This window comes from Lepisma saccharinum, chromosome 19, assembly GCF_977018435.1.
Source record: "Lepisma saccharinum chromosome 19, izLepSacc3.1, whole genome shotgun sequence".
NCBI classification, from domain to species: domain Eukaryota; kingdom Metazoa; phylum Arthropoda; class Insecta; order Zygentoma; family Lepismatidae; genus Lepisma; species Lepisma saccharinum.
Window position 1 is genome coordinate 15642874 of NC_139247.1, and position 19375 is coordinate 15662248.

Genomic DNA, 19375 nt, shown 5'->3' on the forward strand with positions numbered 1-19375 from the left:
TTAAGGTGTTTTAATAGTCCATGGTCTTTGTCACTCCCGCCCCTACAGTATATCATTTTTGTATCCCCCCCTAGGCTGTAGCTTACGAGCATAGTGGCAAATCCCCCTCTGGTCCTAGACAATGGAGCAAGGGAGAAAACTAGGCTCTTGTAAATGCCCAATTTGCTGAGCATCTTCAAGGAAGCCACTTTGCCTTGTCAACTATAGCCATGCTGCAAAATACTAAGAAATCAGGTTGCTGACTCCATAATCATTTTGATATGAACAATTTTACTCACAATTTCTGATAGATTTTTCTTCTGTACTTTAGTCTTGGTCTGCAGGCTTTGCAATAACTTTGCTAGCCTACAATATACTCTCTTGGTAACCACAACGTCAATTACAAGGCAGGAAAAGAAAGCATATTTCACATACCATATAAACAGCAGAAATATGAATACACGTGGTACCTTGCAAAAATTAAAAGATTTAGGTATTGTTGATAAAACTACAAATAATATTGATGCCCTTCCATCTAATCTTAGGGATGCAGATGTTATAAACAACCTTTTTGTTAGTGTAACACAGAATCTCAATTTTTCTGAAACACTTATCCAAGAACAGTACAATTACTTCATGACAAACAAGAATGACAATACCACAGATTTATGTTTCACAATTAAAACAATAACAGAACTTGACATATATATAAGGCAATACATAGTATACACTCAAATGCAGCTGGAGCTGATAAAATCACAGTTAAAATGTTAAAGTTATCGCTTCCCTTTGTACTACCTGCACTAACACAAATCATAATTTCTCTATCTGCACTGGAGAATTTCCCTCCATATGGAAGGAAGCTCACGTAATCCCACTAGCAAAGAAGAAGAATATTTAAAGTCTTGATGACCTCAGACCAATAAGCTTGCTGCCTGTTGTCTCCAAAATTATTGAAAAAGTAGTGTGTCAGCAACTCACCAAATTTGTTGATGCAAACAATATTTTACCAAAATTACAGTCAGGTTTTCGCAGTAAACATAGTTCAGCCACTGCACTCACAAAAGTAGTAGATGACTTCCTTCATTTCATGGATGAACGGAGTGTAGTCATACTAGTCCTCTTAGACCTCACCAAAGCCTTCGATAGTGTACGGCATGATCTGCTTTTAGCTAAACTCAGATATTATAATTTCAGCACATTAGCAATCAAGTGGTTCAACTCGTATCTTACAGACAGATACCAGAAAGTACAAATGCCTAACACTCCACTATCATTTTCAAAATCTGTGCCAATAAAAACTGGGGTGCCTCAGGGATCAATATTGGGGCCACTACTGTTTACTTTATACACAGCAGACTTATCGAGAGCAATACAAACATGTACATATCATTTCTATGCTGATGACCTACCATGCCAATTACAGTTAGACGTGATGTTATGGTCCTCAACGATGAATTAAAAAGAATTTCCACCTGGTGTGACTTCAATGCACTGATATTAAATTCCAAAAAATCCACATACATGTTACTGGGGAACAGACAAACAATTACGAACGACAAGTATAACGGCATAGTCTTGAAGATACGTGGGACGTGCATACCGCATAAAACAACATCTAAAAACCTGGGTTTGGTGATTGATAGTTCTCTCACTTGGACAGAACACATCAACGGACTGTGTAGAAAATCATTCTACATTCTTAGAAATTCATATAGGTCTCAAAATTATCTAACAGAAAAAGTTAAACTGAAGCTCGTTGAGCTCTTATTGTGGTCACTCTTTGTTTACTGTGATGTAGTTTATGGTCCTGGGGTCTCAGTCAGAAATAAAAGGAAAATTCAGGTGATGCAAAATTATTGTATACGATTTGCATTGAACATAAGAAAATATGAACATATCCTGCCTCATTTGAACACAAAGAAAATATTAACAAAGGACAGAAGAAGGCATCTGCACTCTATCACCTTCGTAAACAAAATTTTGAAAGTAAGTATACCAGATTATCTATTTAGAAAACTTAAAGTAGGCACTCAAATACACTCACACTTCACGCGAGGGCATAACAAACTTTTTACATGTCATCACAGTACCACCTCCTTCAAATCATCATTCTCGGTAAATGCAGTTTCAACCTGGAATAAATTGCCCATAACAATAACTAACCAATCAACACTGCATGCTCTTAAATCCACAGCAAAGGACTATCTACTATGTAAACAGTTTGAATCTAGAAGCACACAAGTAGTTGTATTGATACTATTATAAACCCAAGAAAGTATGAACCCCCCTCAAGCAGATTTGGCTACACTTAAAACAAGCTCAACATGCCCATATGAGCTTTTTGCTTAAGTGTGGAACCTTGTCTAATCCAAGATTTTTGTAAAAATGCCCCTCGGAAAGTATGAACCCCCTCAGATTGATTTGTTTACACTTACAAAAGGCACTTCTGTGAGATTGTTGTCCATAAACCTGTCAAAAATATGCCCCTCTTGATATTTTTTTTGGCCACACTTAAAATTAAGCCAAGATGCTTATAAAACCCACACCCACACACACCCACACCTACCTACACCCACCCACATACACCCACACCCACCCACACCCACATATATTTACTTCCGGTCCACTTCCGGTCCACTTCCAGTTTGCCTACTTCCGGTCCACTTGTGGCCAAGTTGTGGCCTATTTCTGCTTTTTTTATCCAGCATAGAGTTTTGATTTGAACCCCAAGAAATTGTATATAAATACCAAAGCCAAAAATATTAAGTGTATACACACATACACACATACACGCACACACAAAGCACAGTGCTGAACCCAGCTGATATTTTTTATCCAGCATAGAGTTTTGATTTGAACCCCAAGAAATTGTATATAATAAACAACAACAAAAATGCCGAATCAAAAATATTGTAATCAATGCAATAAGAATATATCCAGCCCCAATTGGGATAAGCACCAAAAGATTTGTAACCCAGACAAATACAGAACTCCCACAAAAATATGCCCCAAATGCCATAAAAAATATAGCATGCAATACTTCACATATACACATAAAGATACTTGCTCTGCACAGTCATCAATATTGCCCTCACAACCATCTACATCTGGTCTGAAAAGAAAGCATGAAGCACCTGTTAATGCTGGACCTGCAAAGCAGCCACGCCATGCACCCATCCATAGCAGTTTTAATGCCCAATTAAGAGATTATCGGTTTGTATCAGAGCCAAGATGTGGTATTAATAATTTTTTGAACAGTATAAATTCTGATCTGCAGGCAATTCTAAATGCACAAAATGGCTCTTATAAGCTGTCCCTCAAATTGTTTACACAATATAAAAAGCCAAATGGCACAAAATTTACACAGCCCCACATAACAGAAACTGTACCGGTATATTCAAACGCAAATTCAGACACAATAATAAGCAATTTGATAGATCAATTGAATATTAAACACTCTGAATTTGCAGCAAAAGAGTCTGGATGGAGCCTATGCGGTTCTCCACACAAGTTATATGTTAATATTTCTGAATTCAGCCCATTACAAGGATCTACATATTTGCCATTACCTGCCAATATTAAAAACAAAAGAGCCGTGGTCAATATTGAAAATACCGACCAGAAATGCTTTTTGTGGTGTATTTTAGCTGCTTTGTTTCCAGTTTCAAGGAATCCTGAGAGAATAACTTATTATAAACAATATGAACACAATTTCGATGAAGCAATGGAGGGTTTAGAATATCCAATGTCTGTTCAGAATATTGATAAATTTGAAAAAAGGGCCAGGCATATCAATGGCAAACAATTATCTATTAATGTATTTATTTGTTCCACTGGCAATTGCTTGATAGAACCTCTCAGAATCAGTACATTTGATGATGATTCTGCTGTTCCGATTGATCTGCTCTTAATTGAAAAGGATGGCACATATCATTACACTCTGATACACAGTCTTGAAGCTTTAGTGAGAACACAACTAGACAAATTTAATAGAATATTTAAGTTGTGCAGAAGATGTTTAACTGTATTTGATGGCAGGAAAATGGTAAATAGGGTTCCTGAATGTAACACAGAAATTGCTAAAAACAAGTTAATTGAGCATCTGAAATACTGTGGCAACCATAAACCTGTTCATATGGTGATGCCCAATCCAAGTGAAAATTGCAAATTCAAAAAGTTTGAAGCCTTGTCGGAACACCCAGCATATATTGTCTGTGATTTTGAATCAAACCTCAAACCTCTTGCATTCTGCAATCCAGATCCTGAAGAATCTTCAATTACACCATACCAGCTACATGAGCCTTCCAGTTTTTGTTATATAGTTATACGGGATGGTGTAGCTAGTGAGCCACACTTATACATGGGACCAGATGCCATCAAAATATTTGCACATAGAATAGAAAATGAGTGCCGTGACATAGCATCTAACATCTTATTAAAATCAAAGCCTATGTTGCCTTTAACAGAGAAACAGATTGAAGATTTCAACAATGCAGAAAAATGCCCGGTATGTGATTCTGAATTTTCAGATACAAATATCAAGGTGAAACACCATTCTCATACAGATGGTAAATTCTTAATGGCCCTGTGTAATAGCTGCAATATTCAGATCAAGAGACCAAAATTTGTCCCCATATTTTGCCATGGAGCATCCAATTATGATTTCCATCATCTGATCAGATACGAGGGGTTTGACAAGCAGAATTTAAACATTTTAGCTGAAAATGATGAAAAATATATATCTATTAGCAAGATAATTAAAGTTAATGGTGTTCCTATTCACATAAGATTTCTTGATTCTTACAGAATTTTATCTGCTAGCCTGGCTACACTGGCAAATCAATTATCTGATGATCAATTCAAAATCACAAGTGCCTTGTTTCCAAATCAGGACCTGAAATTAATTAGGCGGAAGGGTGTATATCCATATGACTATGTTACAGATTTTTCTAAATTTGATGAGTGTTCTCTGCCACCACAAGAAGAGTTTTACAGCAAAATCAGAGGATCTGGAATCACTGATGAAGATTATCACCATGCCCAATTGATGTGGAACAATTTAAATTGCCAGACATTTGGTGATTATCACATGGCATATTTGAAACTTGATGTGACCCTCTTAGCTGATATATTGCAGGCATTCAGAAAATCTTCTATGCAAAATTATAAACTGGATCCAATATATTTTTTCAGTGTTTCGGGCCTAGCATGGGCCGCAATGTTTTTCAACACCAAAAAGCCATTGGATCAGATCCAAGATCAAGATACGTATCTGTTTATGGAGCAATGTATGAGAGGAGGCATGGTGCCATGTTCCCAGAGATATGCCAGAGCAAATAACAAATATATGCCTGATTATGATCCAGCACGGCCATCAAATTATATAGTGTATGTAGATGCAAACAGCCTCTATGGTCATGCCATGATGCAAAAACTGCCATATGCAGGGCTTGAATGGGTTGAAGATTTCAATATTGAAGATCTTCAGGACTTTGATGACAGTAATTATGGCCTATTCTTAGAGGTTGATCTGACAATTCCTGATGATTTGCACAATAAATTTTCTGATCTGCCCCCAATTCCCGAGGTTCAGTGCTCACCTGGCTCTAAACAGAAGAAGCTCATGATGACTCTGGAGCCGAAACAGGGTTATGTCATATATTACAAAAACCTCCAGTTCCTGATGAAACATGGTGTTCAAGTGACCAAAATTGGAAAAGTTTTGAGGTTCAGGCACTCAGAATGGTTGAAACCATACATTGATACAAATACAGAGCTTCGAACATCTGCAAAGAGCCAATTTGATAAGGGCTTGTTTAAATTGATGGTTAATTCTGTGTATGGCAAAACTATTGAAAATGTCAGAAAACATACCGATGTTAAAATAATTACTGACCCCAGCCTGAGCAAAAAATTGGTTGCAAAGCCTAATTTCAATTACAGAAGAATTTATGATGAAAATATGGCACTTTTCAACATGAAAAAAACAAAGATTAAGTTTGATAAACCTATTTATGTAGGGGCTGTGATATTGGAATTGGCCAAATTACATATGTTAACATTGTATTATGATGTGTTGAAACCTTTTTATGGTGATAATATAAAATTGATGTACATGGACACGGATAGTTTTATTCTTGATATTAAAACAGAAGATGTTTATCAAGATATGTCACAGCCTGAATTGTTTCAATACTTTGATACCAGTGAACATACAATAATTAAACACCACAACAAAAAGGTGCCTGGCAAGTTAAAAGATGAGACACTTGGTGATGTTATTGTGAAATTTGCTGGGTTAAGTGCCAAGATGTATACTTTTAAAACATGTAGTGGCGCTGTTGCCAAAAAGGCCAAGGGTATTGGCAAAGTAACTGTTGAAAAAGAGCTTGTATTTGAAGATTATGAAAATTGCCTCAAATCCCAGAATTTAATCAAAACATCAGAATCCAGAATTCAGAGTGTGGATCACTTATTGACTAGCAATATTGTAAGAAAAGTGGCCCTGGACCCACATGATGATAAGAGATGCATTTTATCATGTGGCATACATACTCTACCTTGGGGGCATTGTGATTTGAAAAATGGAAATCAATGCCCAATTACAGAGCATGATTTGAAATAAATAAACATGCCTATGAACTTATTTGGGTTCAAAAAACAGGCTATTATGGATCTGCCAACACCACAACCCTCTTCTGATATGCTGTCTAAACTGAGTGGCTTGTTAATTATTCATCTGAACAGCATACTTACAGATGTTGATGATGAAACGGGCAAAATATTGTACATATTTAACAATAATTTAAATCATTACCAATTACCTGTAGGTGGGCAATTGCAATTTATTACAACCCCTGAGGGTGATGTTAAAATTTCAGTAGGGAGAAATATTTATAGAATTAAGCACTCAAACATGATTTCTGGCACTGTATATACTGTTTCTGCTGGTGACTGCTTATATATTGAGGTCCCTGGGTCATATGACAAGCTTATACCTTTTTTTATAGAATTAAGAATCAGATACTCTATAATAAATAACCACTAAAACAAAAATGCCTAATGATATATTTGGCCATACAAGACATGAAGATCACAGTGATGAGATTCTGATGCTTGATGTCAGAGTCAAGAAATTAAGAAGTGATTTACAAGCTTTACAGACCACACTCAATGCCAGTCTTCAATTAGAAATTACAAATTTACAATCACAATGCATGGACCCTCTTCTTAAAATTGATTCTGAACTCAAAGTGCTGCTTCAGAAATATACTGATCTGGCAACATTGGATAATTTTCAAAATTTAGAAGAAGCTGTAGCAGCTCTTCAAGCCAAATTTAAGACCCAGGCTAACAACTCTGAGCAATTAAAACAGCAATTGGAAGAGCAAATAAATAATGTCCAGACACAGCTCCAAACAATTGTCAAAAGCATAAAATCACAAGAAGATTTTGATCTAGTGATTTCCACTCTAAAAGAACAGATTCAGTCACTCCAGATACCTAATCTGGACCCCCTGAACAATGCCATAGTCGAGGTTAAAGAAAAAATTGAGACACTTGAAAATTTTATGAACAACTTGCCATCTTCTGATGCTTTGAATGCAATAACTCGGAGTGTTGCAAATATTAAGCTGCAACTTGAAACATATGAAGATTTTGGAAAAATTCAAAGTACCATAACCCATCTTGAAGGTACAATAGCAGCAGTGCAAAGTGATTTGGCAAATGTACTAGAATCCCGATTGCCTGGAATTGTAGACACACTTGTCAGTGTCCAGGAACAGATCACAAAGCTTGAAAACCTCAACACTGAATCTGAACTATCTCATTTTCATCACTTGATAGATGATATCCAAACAAAGCTTGAAATTTTACAGCAATCAACACCCACTCAGGCAGATATAGCCCTGCTCCAAAATGCTATGCAAAATGTGGCTGATGCTTCTGAATTAAACAATGTGAAATTGGCACTTGAATTTTTGCAAAATACAGTATCAAATCTTCCCACATCACAGGAACTTAAAAATATAAAAAGGGCAGTGAATCGCATATTGAAATCAGAAGATATCAAGAATATCCAGGCAGAGATCAAACATCTCACTCAGACAGTGGCCACTCTACCAACCAATCAACATATTAATGAACTGCATGCCCTGTTTGAGGATATCAGAAGACAGGTCCATGATCTTACTGCTCAAAATTCAAAATTGGCAGTTGTTGAAAATTTGCAACAAATTGTAGCTAATATCAAGCAACAGCTAGGAACCATGGAATCCAATCAAGCAAATGCTCTGTCTGTTTTTGCCACGCAGCTACAAGAGATTGTGCAACAATACAAGAAACTTATTGTGGACATAAAAATTAAGCCAGGCCATGATGATGTTGTTAGGACCATCAATGAGCACCTTGAATCTGTAACAAGCAGATTGCTCACAGCAGAAAAAGAAATAACCGGCATAATCGAGAATCCAAAACATTCAGTAATTCTTGAATTGTACAGCATCCCCAACAAAGAATATGATTCACCATTTACACCAGGTGGCAAAATATATATGCTGTCCCCTGCACAATTTTATTACCAGTTTTTTGTTGGGGGCACACTGAGACCAATCAAGATCAAATATTGGCTTCAACCACAGGCACACCACTACCCCACCTTATCAATAACAAATGCTGATAACAAACCAAAAATCACCAGTGTAGAATTGGAGGATTTTACAGACCCCAATACATTAGAAACAGCCTATAATGAAGATGATGGCTCTTTGGAATTTAAAATACATATTGGAGACAAATTATATTTAGAAAATCCTGCAGTCTCAGCTGCTGAACACCCCATAGTTGCAATATTTTTGTTTACATATTATGTCTAGACAAATTATTGTTGATGAATTACACAGACAGGCCAGACATAATTTTAAGAGGCTCCCAGTAATCACAAAGGGCATAGATGATTTATGGCAGAGCGACTTGATTGAGATGGCAAGTGGACAGCTGAAAAACTTAGACAAAATCAACAAGGGCTACAAGTATCTACTCACTGTAATAGATACATTTTCAAAATTTGCCTGGGCTGTGCCACTCAAATCCAAGACTGGAAAATGTGTTACAGAAGCCTTCAGGACAATCATCAATCAGAGTGGAAGATCACCGCGCTATTTGCAAACAGATAATGGCAAAGAATTTTATAATTCAGTGTTTCAACAATTTATTAAAAGCCAGGCAATAAAACATTACTCGAGTTACAGTGATCTCAAAGCCTCAATTGTAGAGAGATTCAACAAAACCCTAAAAAATCTTATGTATAAACAATTTACCCTCCAAGGTAATTATAAATGGATAAATATTCTTCCAGAACTTCTACATAAATATAACAACTCGGTCCATTCCACAATCAACATGAAACCCTCTGAAGTAACTTCATCTGATGAGCAAAAATTGATCAGGACTGTTTATTATCCTAGATACCAGCCAACAACAAGAAAGGCCAAATACAGGGTGGGTGATCAAGTAAGAATCAGCAAATATAAGCACTTATTCAAAAGAGGCTTTACAAGAAACTGGAGCACTGAATTATTTACAGTGGTTCAAGTTAAACCCGGGACCCTTAACACATATATAATAAAAGATCATCGAGGAGAAATTCTCAAAGGCCGATTCTATGAACAAGAACTCAGCAAAACTAAACAGCCTGACACATATCTCATAGAAAAAATCATCCGCAGAAAAGGCAACAAGATACTTGTCAAATGGCTAGGACTCCCAGAACACAGCTGGATCGATGCAGACAAAATAATAATATGAGCACCTGGGATGTTATAAAAAGGCTGCCAGAACCTGAACAACAGAATAAGAGAAATGGCAACTTGCTGCCTGATAATATTAGGTGTCTTATTGTTGGGCCATCTGCTTGTGGTAAAACTACACTAATGGTTGATAATTTTTTATTGGCACCCAACTGGTTAGACTGGAAAAACAGGCACTTGTATGTCTTCTCTAAGAGCTTGGAACAATTAAAATATCAGCAGCTGATGAAGGTATATTATAGATTGGATATTGCCACTTTTGAACCAGATGTTAAGCCACTTCATGACTGTCTCGATAATTCTGTTGTTGTGTTTGATGACATTATATTGGATAATCAAAACAAGGTTAGAAATTTCTTTACACAGGGCCGACACAAAAACATTGATTGCTTCTACCTGGCACAGACTTTTTCTAAAATACCGAAGCAGCTGATCCGAGACAACAGCAATTTTATATGTGTGTTTCATCAAGATCATACCAACCTCAAACACATACATGATGAATATGTAGGTGGGGACTTGAGCTACAATGATTTTTCCAAGTTTTGCAGTAGGTGGTGGAACCAGGACAGTTATGGGTTTGTCACTATTGATATGACAAGAACACCCAATAGTGGCAAATACAGAAATAAAATCAACAATTTTCTAGACATTGAAATATAAATAAATAAACATGAAAAGGCCAATAATTGATGATCTTAAGTTAAGAGATTATCTTGTAAAAAGATTTAAGGGATGGAAATCAGAGAACCGGGGAATTTATGAAAAACACAAACAAGCAGAACAGCCTGTAATTGATGCTATTAGTGAATTAGGTAAGAATATCAAAACTGTTACAGAGCAAAATCAAAATTTGATCACAGAGCTTGTACCTGTAGCTGCTAGGAACATATTAGATTATCCATTCACCCCACTTTCCAGTATTCATACACCTAGTCCTATTGCTCCTAGAAGAATTGAAGCTACTCAGGATCCTATTGAATTGGGTCTTCTTGCTCAAAAATATTTAACCACACCTAAAGACAATAAAGATGAGGTGTTTGGCTTATATGCTGACACAGAGCTTGATGGCAGTATCATACATAGAATTGGCAATTTCAGAGTAACATTTATGGGGGATGATCTGATTGTTTATTCAGAATCTCGTCTCGGAGAAAAAGGTGCTTTTGTTAAGTACCCCGGCACACCTGGGTTGTGGGAACTGATGACTAGGAAAAGGCCTGGCAGCTATACAGATCAAGATTATGAACATTACAAAGAAATATTAATAAAATCAGATGCTCTATACCAGAACAATGATCCCACACAAAAAAGAGTCAAGTCTAGCAGTGGGGCAAAATACAATAATTTAATCAAGCCCATATGGTCACAGATCAAGACTGGCAGTGGAATCAAACAATACAACACCCTGCCTAAAGAATTTGTGTGGGTTGATGATGTCAGGAAACTTGTAGATAGGTTATTGGTGATAGCTGGGGAGGAAAATGCTGGCAACCACAATTTTTACAATGAAAAGGTTGGAATTATGGACATGATAAGCACAAAATTGTCTAATTTTATAGTGAATGACCCTAAGGGGATTGGATATCTTATAAAAATTATTAATACTCTACCCCCCAAATTTTGGAATATTTCTGAGGGCCGGGGCCTGGTTAATGACATTATAAACAAGCTGCCATTTGAACTACATATTCCAGGCTATCAGTATTGTGGTCCAGGCACAAAATTGGACCATAGATTAAACAGAGGTGATTCTGGTGTTAATCCCCTAGATGCTGCTTGTAGAGACCATGACATAGCATACAACACAGATTCTGATCTTGACAAGAGACATGTTGCAGACAAAAAATTAGAAGAGGCTGCATTTGGTAGATTTGTAAGCAAAGATGCTTCTTTGAGTGAAAAAATAGCAGCATTGGGAACCACCATAGCTATGAACACCAAACAAAAACTGGGGTGGGGGCTGTGAATATGTATATAATAAACCTACGATGAAGGCCAAGGGTGTTATGTATCAAATACCTTATGCAGGTCTCAAATCTCTTGGGCTTATTGATAGTCTTTTAACCAAAAAGCAGCGCAAGAAAAAAAAAATCTTGTATTGCCAAGGGACATGGTATGAAATTGTTGCTTAGTACCCCCCAATTAAAAAAATTACAACAATCTAGAAAAAAATCACATGTAGGGGGATTCATATTTACCATCCCTGCCATCTTAGCTGCTCTCGGGGCTGTTGGGAGCTTGGCTGGGGGATCAGCTGCCATAGCAAAAACAGTAATAGATGCCAAGAAAAATAGGGCAGAATTAGATGAGCAGAAGCGCCATAACCTGGCCATGGAGAAAAAAGGCAAAGGTGTTAAGAGAGCCATGAATAAGTTTAAAAAAAACAAGAGCCGCTTACAAACCAAGATATTGAAGCTTTAATCAAGCCACTGGGCATCAAAAATTTTAGAGGTGTGTACATGTCTGATTCTTTACCAGAACAACCACTCAACAAAGAGTGTGGCATTGTTAATTTGGATAAGTACAAAAATCAGGGCACTCACTGGATCTGTTATCTTAAATATTTAAACAATACGGCATTTGTGTTTGATTCATTTGGAGGTGTTCCACCTGAAAATTTAATAAAATATCTAAAATCAGCTAATCTTTATTACAATAATGCCCGCGTTCAAAATTTCAAAGATGTTAATTGTGGACATCTGTGTTTATCTGTTCTTAGATATCTGTCTCAAATAAATAAACCATCAATTGAAGATTTTCAAAAAGCCTTGTGGTATTTAAAACATCATGGGGGTATTCCATCTCACCAGCCAAAATTCAATATTGAAACTTAAATTGCATGATGACATAGTGTATCCCAAAACAATAGCTCTCAGAGCATTTTATGGCATGTACTTGATACCTAATATTACACACCACAACAACAAAATTGCAGTAGGGGATCAAAAAATTGTCATCACTCCAGGGCAATATAATCTGTCCACTCTAAATGCTCAATTACCCAGAGGTATAGTGTTAACTCAAAATTCTGTCACTCACAGAGTAGAGATTGTATCTGCTACAGAAACAGTGGATCTGGGTACTATAGGAGAGCTGCTAGGCTTTGAGAACAACACAAAACTTGAAGCGGCCATCAAACACACTGCTATGAATATACTTAAATTCTTAGCCATAGAGACTCTGAATATTCACTGTAATGTGGCGGAGGGTATGATCACCAAATCAGATGGCATAGGCACTCACAAACAAACCGGCATCATTGCAACATTCAAACCTAATTCCGAATTCATGGAGCCAATCATCTACAATCCATCCCCAACATTATATTTTCCTGTGTGCCATAATAGAATAGATTATATTGAATTGATGGTCAGTAATGAAAAAGAAGAATTAGTTGATTTTGCTGGAGCCACAACAACTGCAATCATAGAGATTAATATTTAAATAAAAATACATACAATGGAAAATATTGAGAATTATGAGCTACAATCATTCCCCCCAAACAGGAGGACATTTGCAAATTTAAATCAACCCAACACAGAGATTGAGGTTGATCTTGATGTAGGGGATGGCTTTATACACCCCCACAGAGCAGATCTATACATCAAGTTTGATGTTGTAAAGCTCGATGGAACAGATTATCCGGCAAATTCAAATATAAGATTGGTGGATAATTTTGTGCCGCATCTGTTCTCTGAAATTGAGATCAGAAAGCATGGTGTTGTTATAAACAGATTGGATTATCCCGGCATTACCTCCACAGCTTTGGCCACATTAAAATTATCCAAAACCGAGGCTTCTTACTACAAAATAGGTGGATTTGAGGCTGGTGATAAAATATTATCCAAAAGCCACACAGTGCTGTTCCCCATGCGCCTGTTGCCAGGATTCTTCTCAGATTACAAAGATATTATGTGGAAGGGTGGTTTAAGAATTACATTTAGAAGAGCTGCCAATGATAATAATGCTTTGATGAGGTACAGTACATTAAACCCTACAGGAGAAGCTCTGCCTAATACCCTACCTGATGCAGGCAAATGCATTATTCAGACTATGGAGTTAAGAATCCCTGTTGTTGAATATGAGGCCAGTTATGCTCTTAAATACAAAGCAGATATCCTAAAAAATCCACAGGCGCCTTTACAATTTTATACATATCAATGTGTACAGAAGCCTGCCGCTGGTTCTTATTATGAGTTTGATGCTACAAATTCATTCTCCAGTATTCAATATGACATGCCTGATTTTGTGGTGGTACTGTTTCAGACTGGAAGACACAATAATCAGGAAAAAAATTCAAGTAGATTTGATAACTGCAACATCAAGAACATATATCTTAAAAATGGCAGAAATGAGGTATTTCCTAGAGAAAATTATAATTTAGACATTTCCAAGGATGATTTCCTCAAATTATATGAGGCATTTACAGCATACAAAAGGGTCACTACTGGCAATACTGACATGTATTACACACCAGATGAATTCAAAGCACAGAGGCCCATGTTTGTCATCAACACCTCAAAAAGAAAACAGGTTGTGGTGAATGACAGGACAAACATTAAAATTATCTGTGAATTCCATGAGGCATTACCTGATGACACCATTTGTAGTGTTATTCTCATAGGGGAAAAATCATATGTTTATGATGTAAGAAATGAGAGAGTCACGGAGCAATTCTAGAGGGGTCTCTGCATATTGCATTGTCTTAGTACTAGATATGCAAGATGAGCCTGGTGTCCAATTGAACTTAAACCGGAAGTGGACCGGAAGTGGACCGGAAGTAAATATATGTGGGTGTGGGTGTGGGTGTATGTGGGTGGGTGTGGGTAGGTGTGGGTGTGTGTAGGTGTGTGTGGGTGTGGGTGTGTGTGGGTGTGGGTTTTATAAGCATCTTGGCTTAATTTTAAGTGTGGCCAAAAAAAATATCAAGAGGGGCATATTTTTGACAGGTTTATGGACAACAATCTCACAGAAGTGCCTTTTGTAAGTGTAAACAAATCAATCTGAGGGGGTTCATACTTTCCGAGGGGCATTTTTACAAAAATCTTTGATTAGGCAGGGTTCCACACTTGAGCAAAAAGCTCATATGGGCATGTTGAGCTTGTTTTAAGTATAGCCAAATCTGCTTGAGGGGGGTTCATACTTTCTTGGGTTTATAATAGTATCAATACAACTACTCACACACAAATAAAAATACATCCCACAATGTATTAATGTCAATGTAAGAATTTTATATTACTTCATGTCAAATATTTCTATTCTTGCACCATCAAACATTAACAAATATGCATTTATGTGTACATGTGTGTGTGCCTATATATATATATATACTTAAAATTGTATTTAGAATTTAGTTTTATGTATTTTTGTATACATATACTCATTAATTGTATCTTTACAGTTCTTATTTGATTTCAAATTGTCCATGCATTTTTTTCATCTTTCTTACTTATTTACTATTATTATTATTATTATTTTCTTTTCTTTTTTTCTTATTGGATATATATACCGTTTGTAACTGTAGACTGTATTCTGACAAGGGTTAGGTGGGAGAGCAGCGTACGCTGAACCTCGCCCGCTCAATAAAGATATATTATTATTATTATATTATAAGTGTGTGTAAGATATTGCAATCAGCTAGAATGAACAGTCAAACTAATTATAATTTTGAACCATGATTATCAATCAATTGGTGAATTGCAAGTTACTAAGTAATTGAAGCAATTGTTCTCGGTTTTAAAGTTAACTGCTTTATTTACAGTTTCTTGATTCAATTTAATTGGATGTTGCACATTTTCCATGACATGATTTTAATCTACAAATTCACATCACACATTTGAAAAATGCAATTTATGCAATTTCAACATATAATTGGTAATTAATTTAAATATACGAAATACTGTATCATTGCTATTTTTCCAATTATTACATATGTACATTGATCAAAACATGTTCTATGGAAATAATGTATCACTCCAAATAGCCCTTATTCGAGTTAAAATATATTACTAGCATCTCTTTCAAGTTTTAAAGAGTTTTATGCAGTGTATGCACTAATAGTGAGCCTTATTTCTTGATATGCTCTAGGTTTTTATTTCACTTGGAAGAATAATCCTGATTTGTTCCAGTACATCTGTTGATTCTGTTTCGTGTATTGGTTTCAATTCTATGTGGTATATTCCAGTTCACCTATTGGTTGCAATTGAAAGCCATACATTCCAATTAATGTGTTTATTCTGTTAGAATGCAGCATATTTCAATTCACCTTGTGGATACAAGTGAATACAATCCTTTCCAGTAATCCAATTGGCAGCAATAGAGTATCTGAAATGTCATATTTGCTATTGGAAGCAACAAACATACATTTCAACATTTGTAGCTAGCTAGATAAGCTCTCTTAAAACATAGTTTCAAATTTCCTATTTTTCTAATATATATATGTGCATTTTTGAATATTTATATGTCTTTATGCATGTGTGTATGTGTACATTCATAAAAGCATACACAAATATATTTGTTTCTTCTATATTATTATTTGATATATGCATAGATAAAATTACTAATATTGTGTTTCCTTCCAGTTCCATCTGAAATTTTATCCATGAAAAGAGTTGTTCTGGTGTTCCATGGACTTGACACGGTAGCAAGAGTGAAACTAAATGGTCAAAAATATGGTTGGTTTTACAACATGTTCAATCGTTTTGTTGTGGATGTGAAGCATCTCTTGAAGGTAAGGAAAACAACCAATGAAACAATTTTATTTTATTTGAATATTCATTTTTTTAGTTAGTGAGAATTCTCATTGCTTCAAACTAGAAATATTTCTGAATATCCATGGTCTTGCTGTGATGCTTTGATACAAAAGTAAAGAACATTAAACACCCTTAAAAATGTTTCTTGCATCTTCAACTAACTCTCCTATATTCTAAAATTCTTGTAGTTGCTGCTGTTTTAGAAACAGAGGTGGTTTGCCTTTAACATGAATAATCAATTCATACTTAATGCTATGGGAATGAGAGACGCGGTAATAGATAATTAACGTACTTATGTTTTCCGCGAAGCTGTTTCACATTATTTTCTATTAATTTCAGTGCCACTGCCACCATCCGCGTTGGAATTCGTTGTGTTGTTGCTTGGCGTGTTTCTGTTGTTTTTTCCTAAATCGCCGCTAGGTGTGCTGCTGTCACCTGTATGTGAGCGTATATGTCACCTGCTGTTCACTAGTGTTAATTGCTGCAGTAATGGAAGCCACGAGGATGGTGGCAGTGGCTACCAAAATTAATAGAAAATAATGTAAAACAGCTTCGCGGAAAACCTGAGTACCTTAATTATGAATAATCAATGTATGTAATTCGACCTGATGTCATCACACAGCAAACTTTGGGAAGAAACATCAAGAAACTGGGCAAACAGATTCCCACATGTTAAGGAAAGCATATCAGAAACCTTCTTACAGCAAGAAATTTATGATATTTTATAAGTACACATTTCTCATATGAACATGATAATCATACCTTGAATCTCTTTGGCAAAGGGGGGCGGGGGCAAGGGGCCATGCACCCCCCTCGGGCCATGAAATATTTTAATGTGAACCTATAAAAAACTATAAAAAGAGCATGGCCGATTTTTCCGATTTGCAAGAATTTCAATTTACTTGCATAAATGAATTGGTTGTTTCTGGAGAGAGGCAGACTCCAGAAGTCTGTAGTCTACTATATTTAGTAATTTTAGTTGTATAACCATTTATGCAAAGCTACTAAATGCCCTAATTTCACTATTTTTAATCCCTTTCCTGCCTTTTTTGGAACTCCAATCTTGATGAGAAAATGTCCTGTTTTTGGTTAATTCACATGCAGACATGTTCTTCATTATGAGAATCATTCATAATACGTATCATTTAACTTGTAAATATATTATTTTGTAAACATAGATTATCTTTATTATAAATGAAATCAAATCATGGTTGTTCAGTGTTGCTGGTTTAAGAAAATTTAAAATTTGTAAATTTGGGAATACTATATTATTTTACTACTTTTGAGAATGGAATTTAAGCAATAAGCACCAAGCTGTACACCATATGACAGCCTTCTCTGTAAACGACTGTATTGTTAATTGTTGGGTCAGGGAGACAGGTTGGAGTAGGGGGCTATTGCTGAGTTAATTTTTTTCCTGTTACTTTGGTCCATAATATTGCAACACTACAATTATATGCCCAGCTGCAATACTAACATAGCGTTGGTGGTCACATCCAGAGTACAAATTCCCATGGTGGACGGGATCTCCCACTTTCTCACCAATGATCTTATTCTATTAAAGTCTCCCCCCCCCCCCATTGACATTTTGCAAGGGCAAAAGTTTGTGTTATACCAACAAATATAAGCTATTAGTTTTGACTTCAAAAATATTTTACTTAGAATAATAACAGAAACACATACAAGGAATGAAGAATGATGTTTGTCTGTGTGTGAATGTTGCATACATCTCTTGTTCTCTCTCTCTCTTACTTTGGAGCTGGTAAAACATACTTCTGTAGTCATAGATAAGACTTTATAATTATATCACATTGGACAAGTAAGGATAGGAGCTGTAGATGCGAAGAGGGTTGTCACCCTAGGACCCTGGCACACAGATATTTGACTGACCTGTTATTTGTTGTATTTTTCTCACGTCCTTTTGTCGGAAATAAAACATAGCACTTACATGTTAATAGAAAACTAATGGCATCTTAAAGTCTCTTATTTTTTGCCCTCCACCTAGATATCTTTAATTTGTAATCGAATTTGCAGATTTGAACAATACCACACACTGCTTGAATGAAGATGTCCTTTTATTAGCCACATTCCTTAAATGTGAAGTTTTTCTTCATTAGATTCAACGGAAAAGAGTAGGTACATAAAATTTCTTCAGTGTCTAAGAATGCCAACAGCTACATCTAGGTAGGGTGTATGTGTGTGTGTAAATTTGGTGCAGGGGGAGCAAAAATCTATTCTCGTCCTGGGCACTGAAATCTCTAGCTACAACTCTGTTAAGGAAATATTTCCTTTCGAGAGACCATTAGCAGAATTACACTATTATAGATAAATAACACAATACAAGTATGAAATTTTAATTATCATTATTAATAAAAAGCAATAATTAAATAAAATCTAACATTTATAAAAAAACGTTTCACCTATCATTTAATTTCTTGACATTTTGAACCAGTTGTTAAAGGAATTAATTTGTTAGTTTATAAATGTAGCAAAATTATTTTCTTTATTTGTATTATTAATTAATTTAATAATTGATATATATTCCATCATATGTATATGGTTTCGGGCTTGGCCCCCCTCAAAAAAATCCTGGGTATGGTCCTGGTACTACAATGCTTACCCTGCATGTCATCAATGCAGGATATGTGATATCTTTGCCTGAAGTACGGCAGTGGACCGTGATTATGCACACTGAATTGCAGAGGGAGTTGATTACTGAATATCATCCATTACAGCCAGAAATATACACTAAATATTTCAAGAATAATCATTCTATAACTTGGTTGTTGTCAACATACAGGCATTTTTTATTGAGAGGAATGGCATTTA

General features: G+C 35.9%; 1 protein-coding gene across 1 annotated transcript in view; it reads left to right on the forward strand.

Annotated features, from left to right (window-relative positions):
- Positions 1-19375, forward strand: part of beta-Man (beta-mannosidase) — a 176446-nt gene that overhangs the window by 107621 nt on the left and 49450 nt on the right. The window contains exon 3 of the mRNA XM_083140766.1: positions 16376-16524. Coding sequence (XP_082996892.1) covers positions 16376-16524 — 149 coding nt within the window. The remainder of the gene's footprint in view (positions 1-16375; positions 16525-19375) is intronic.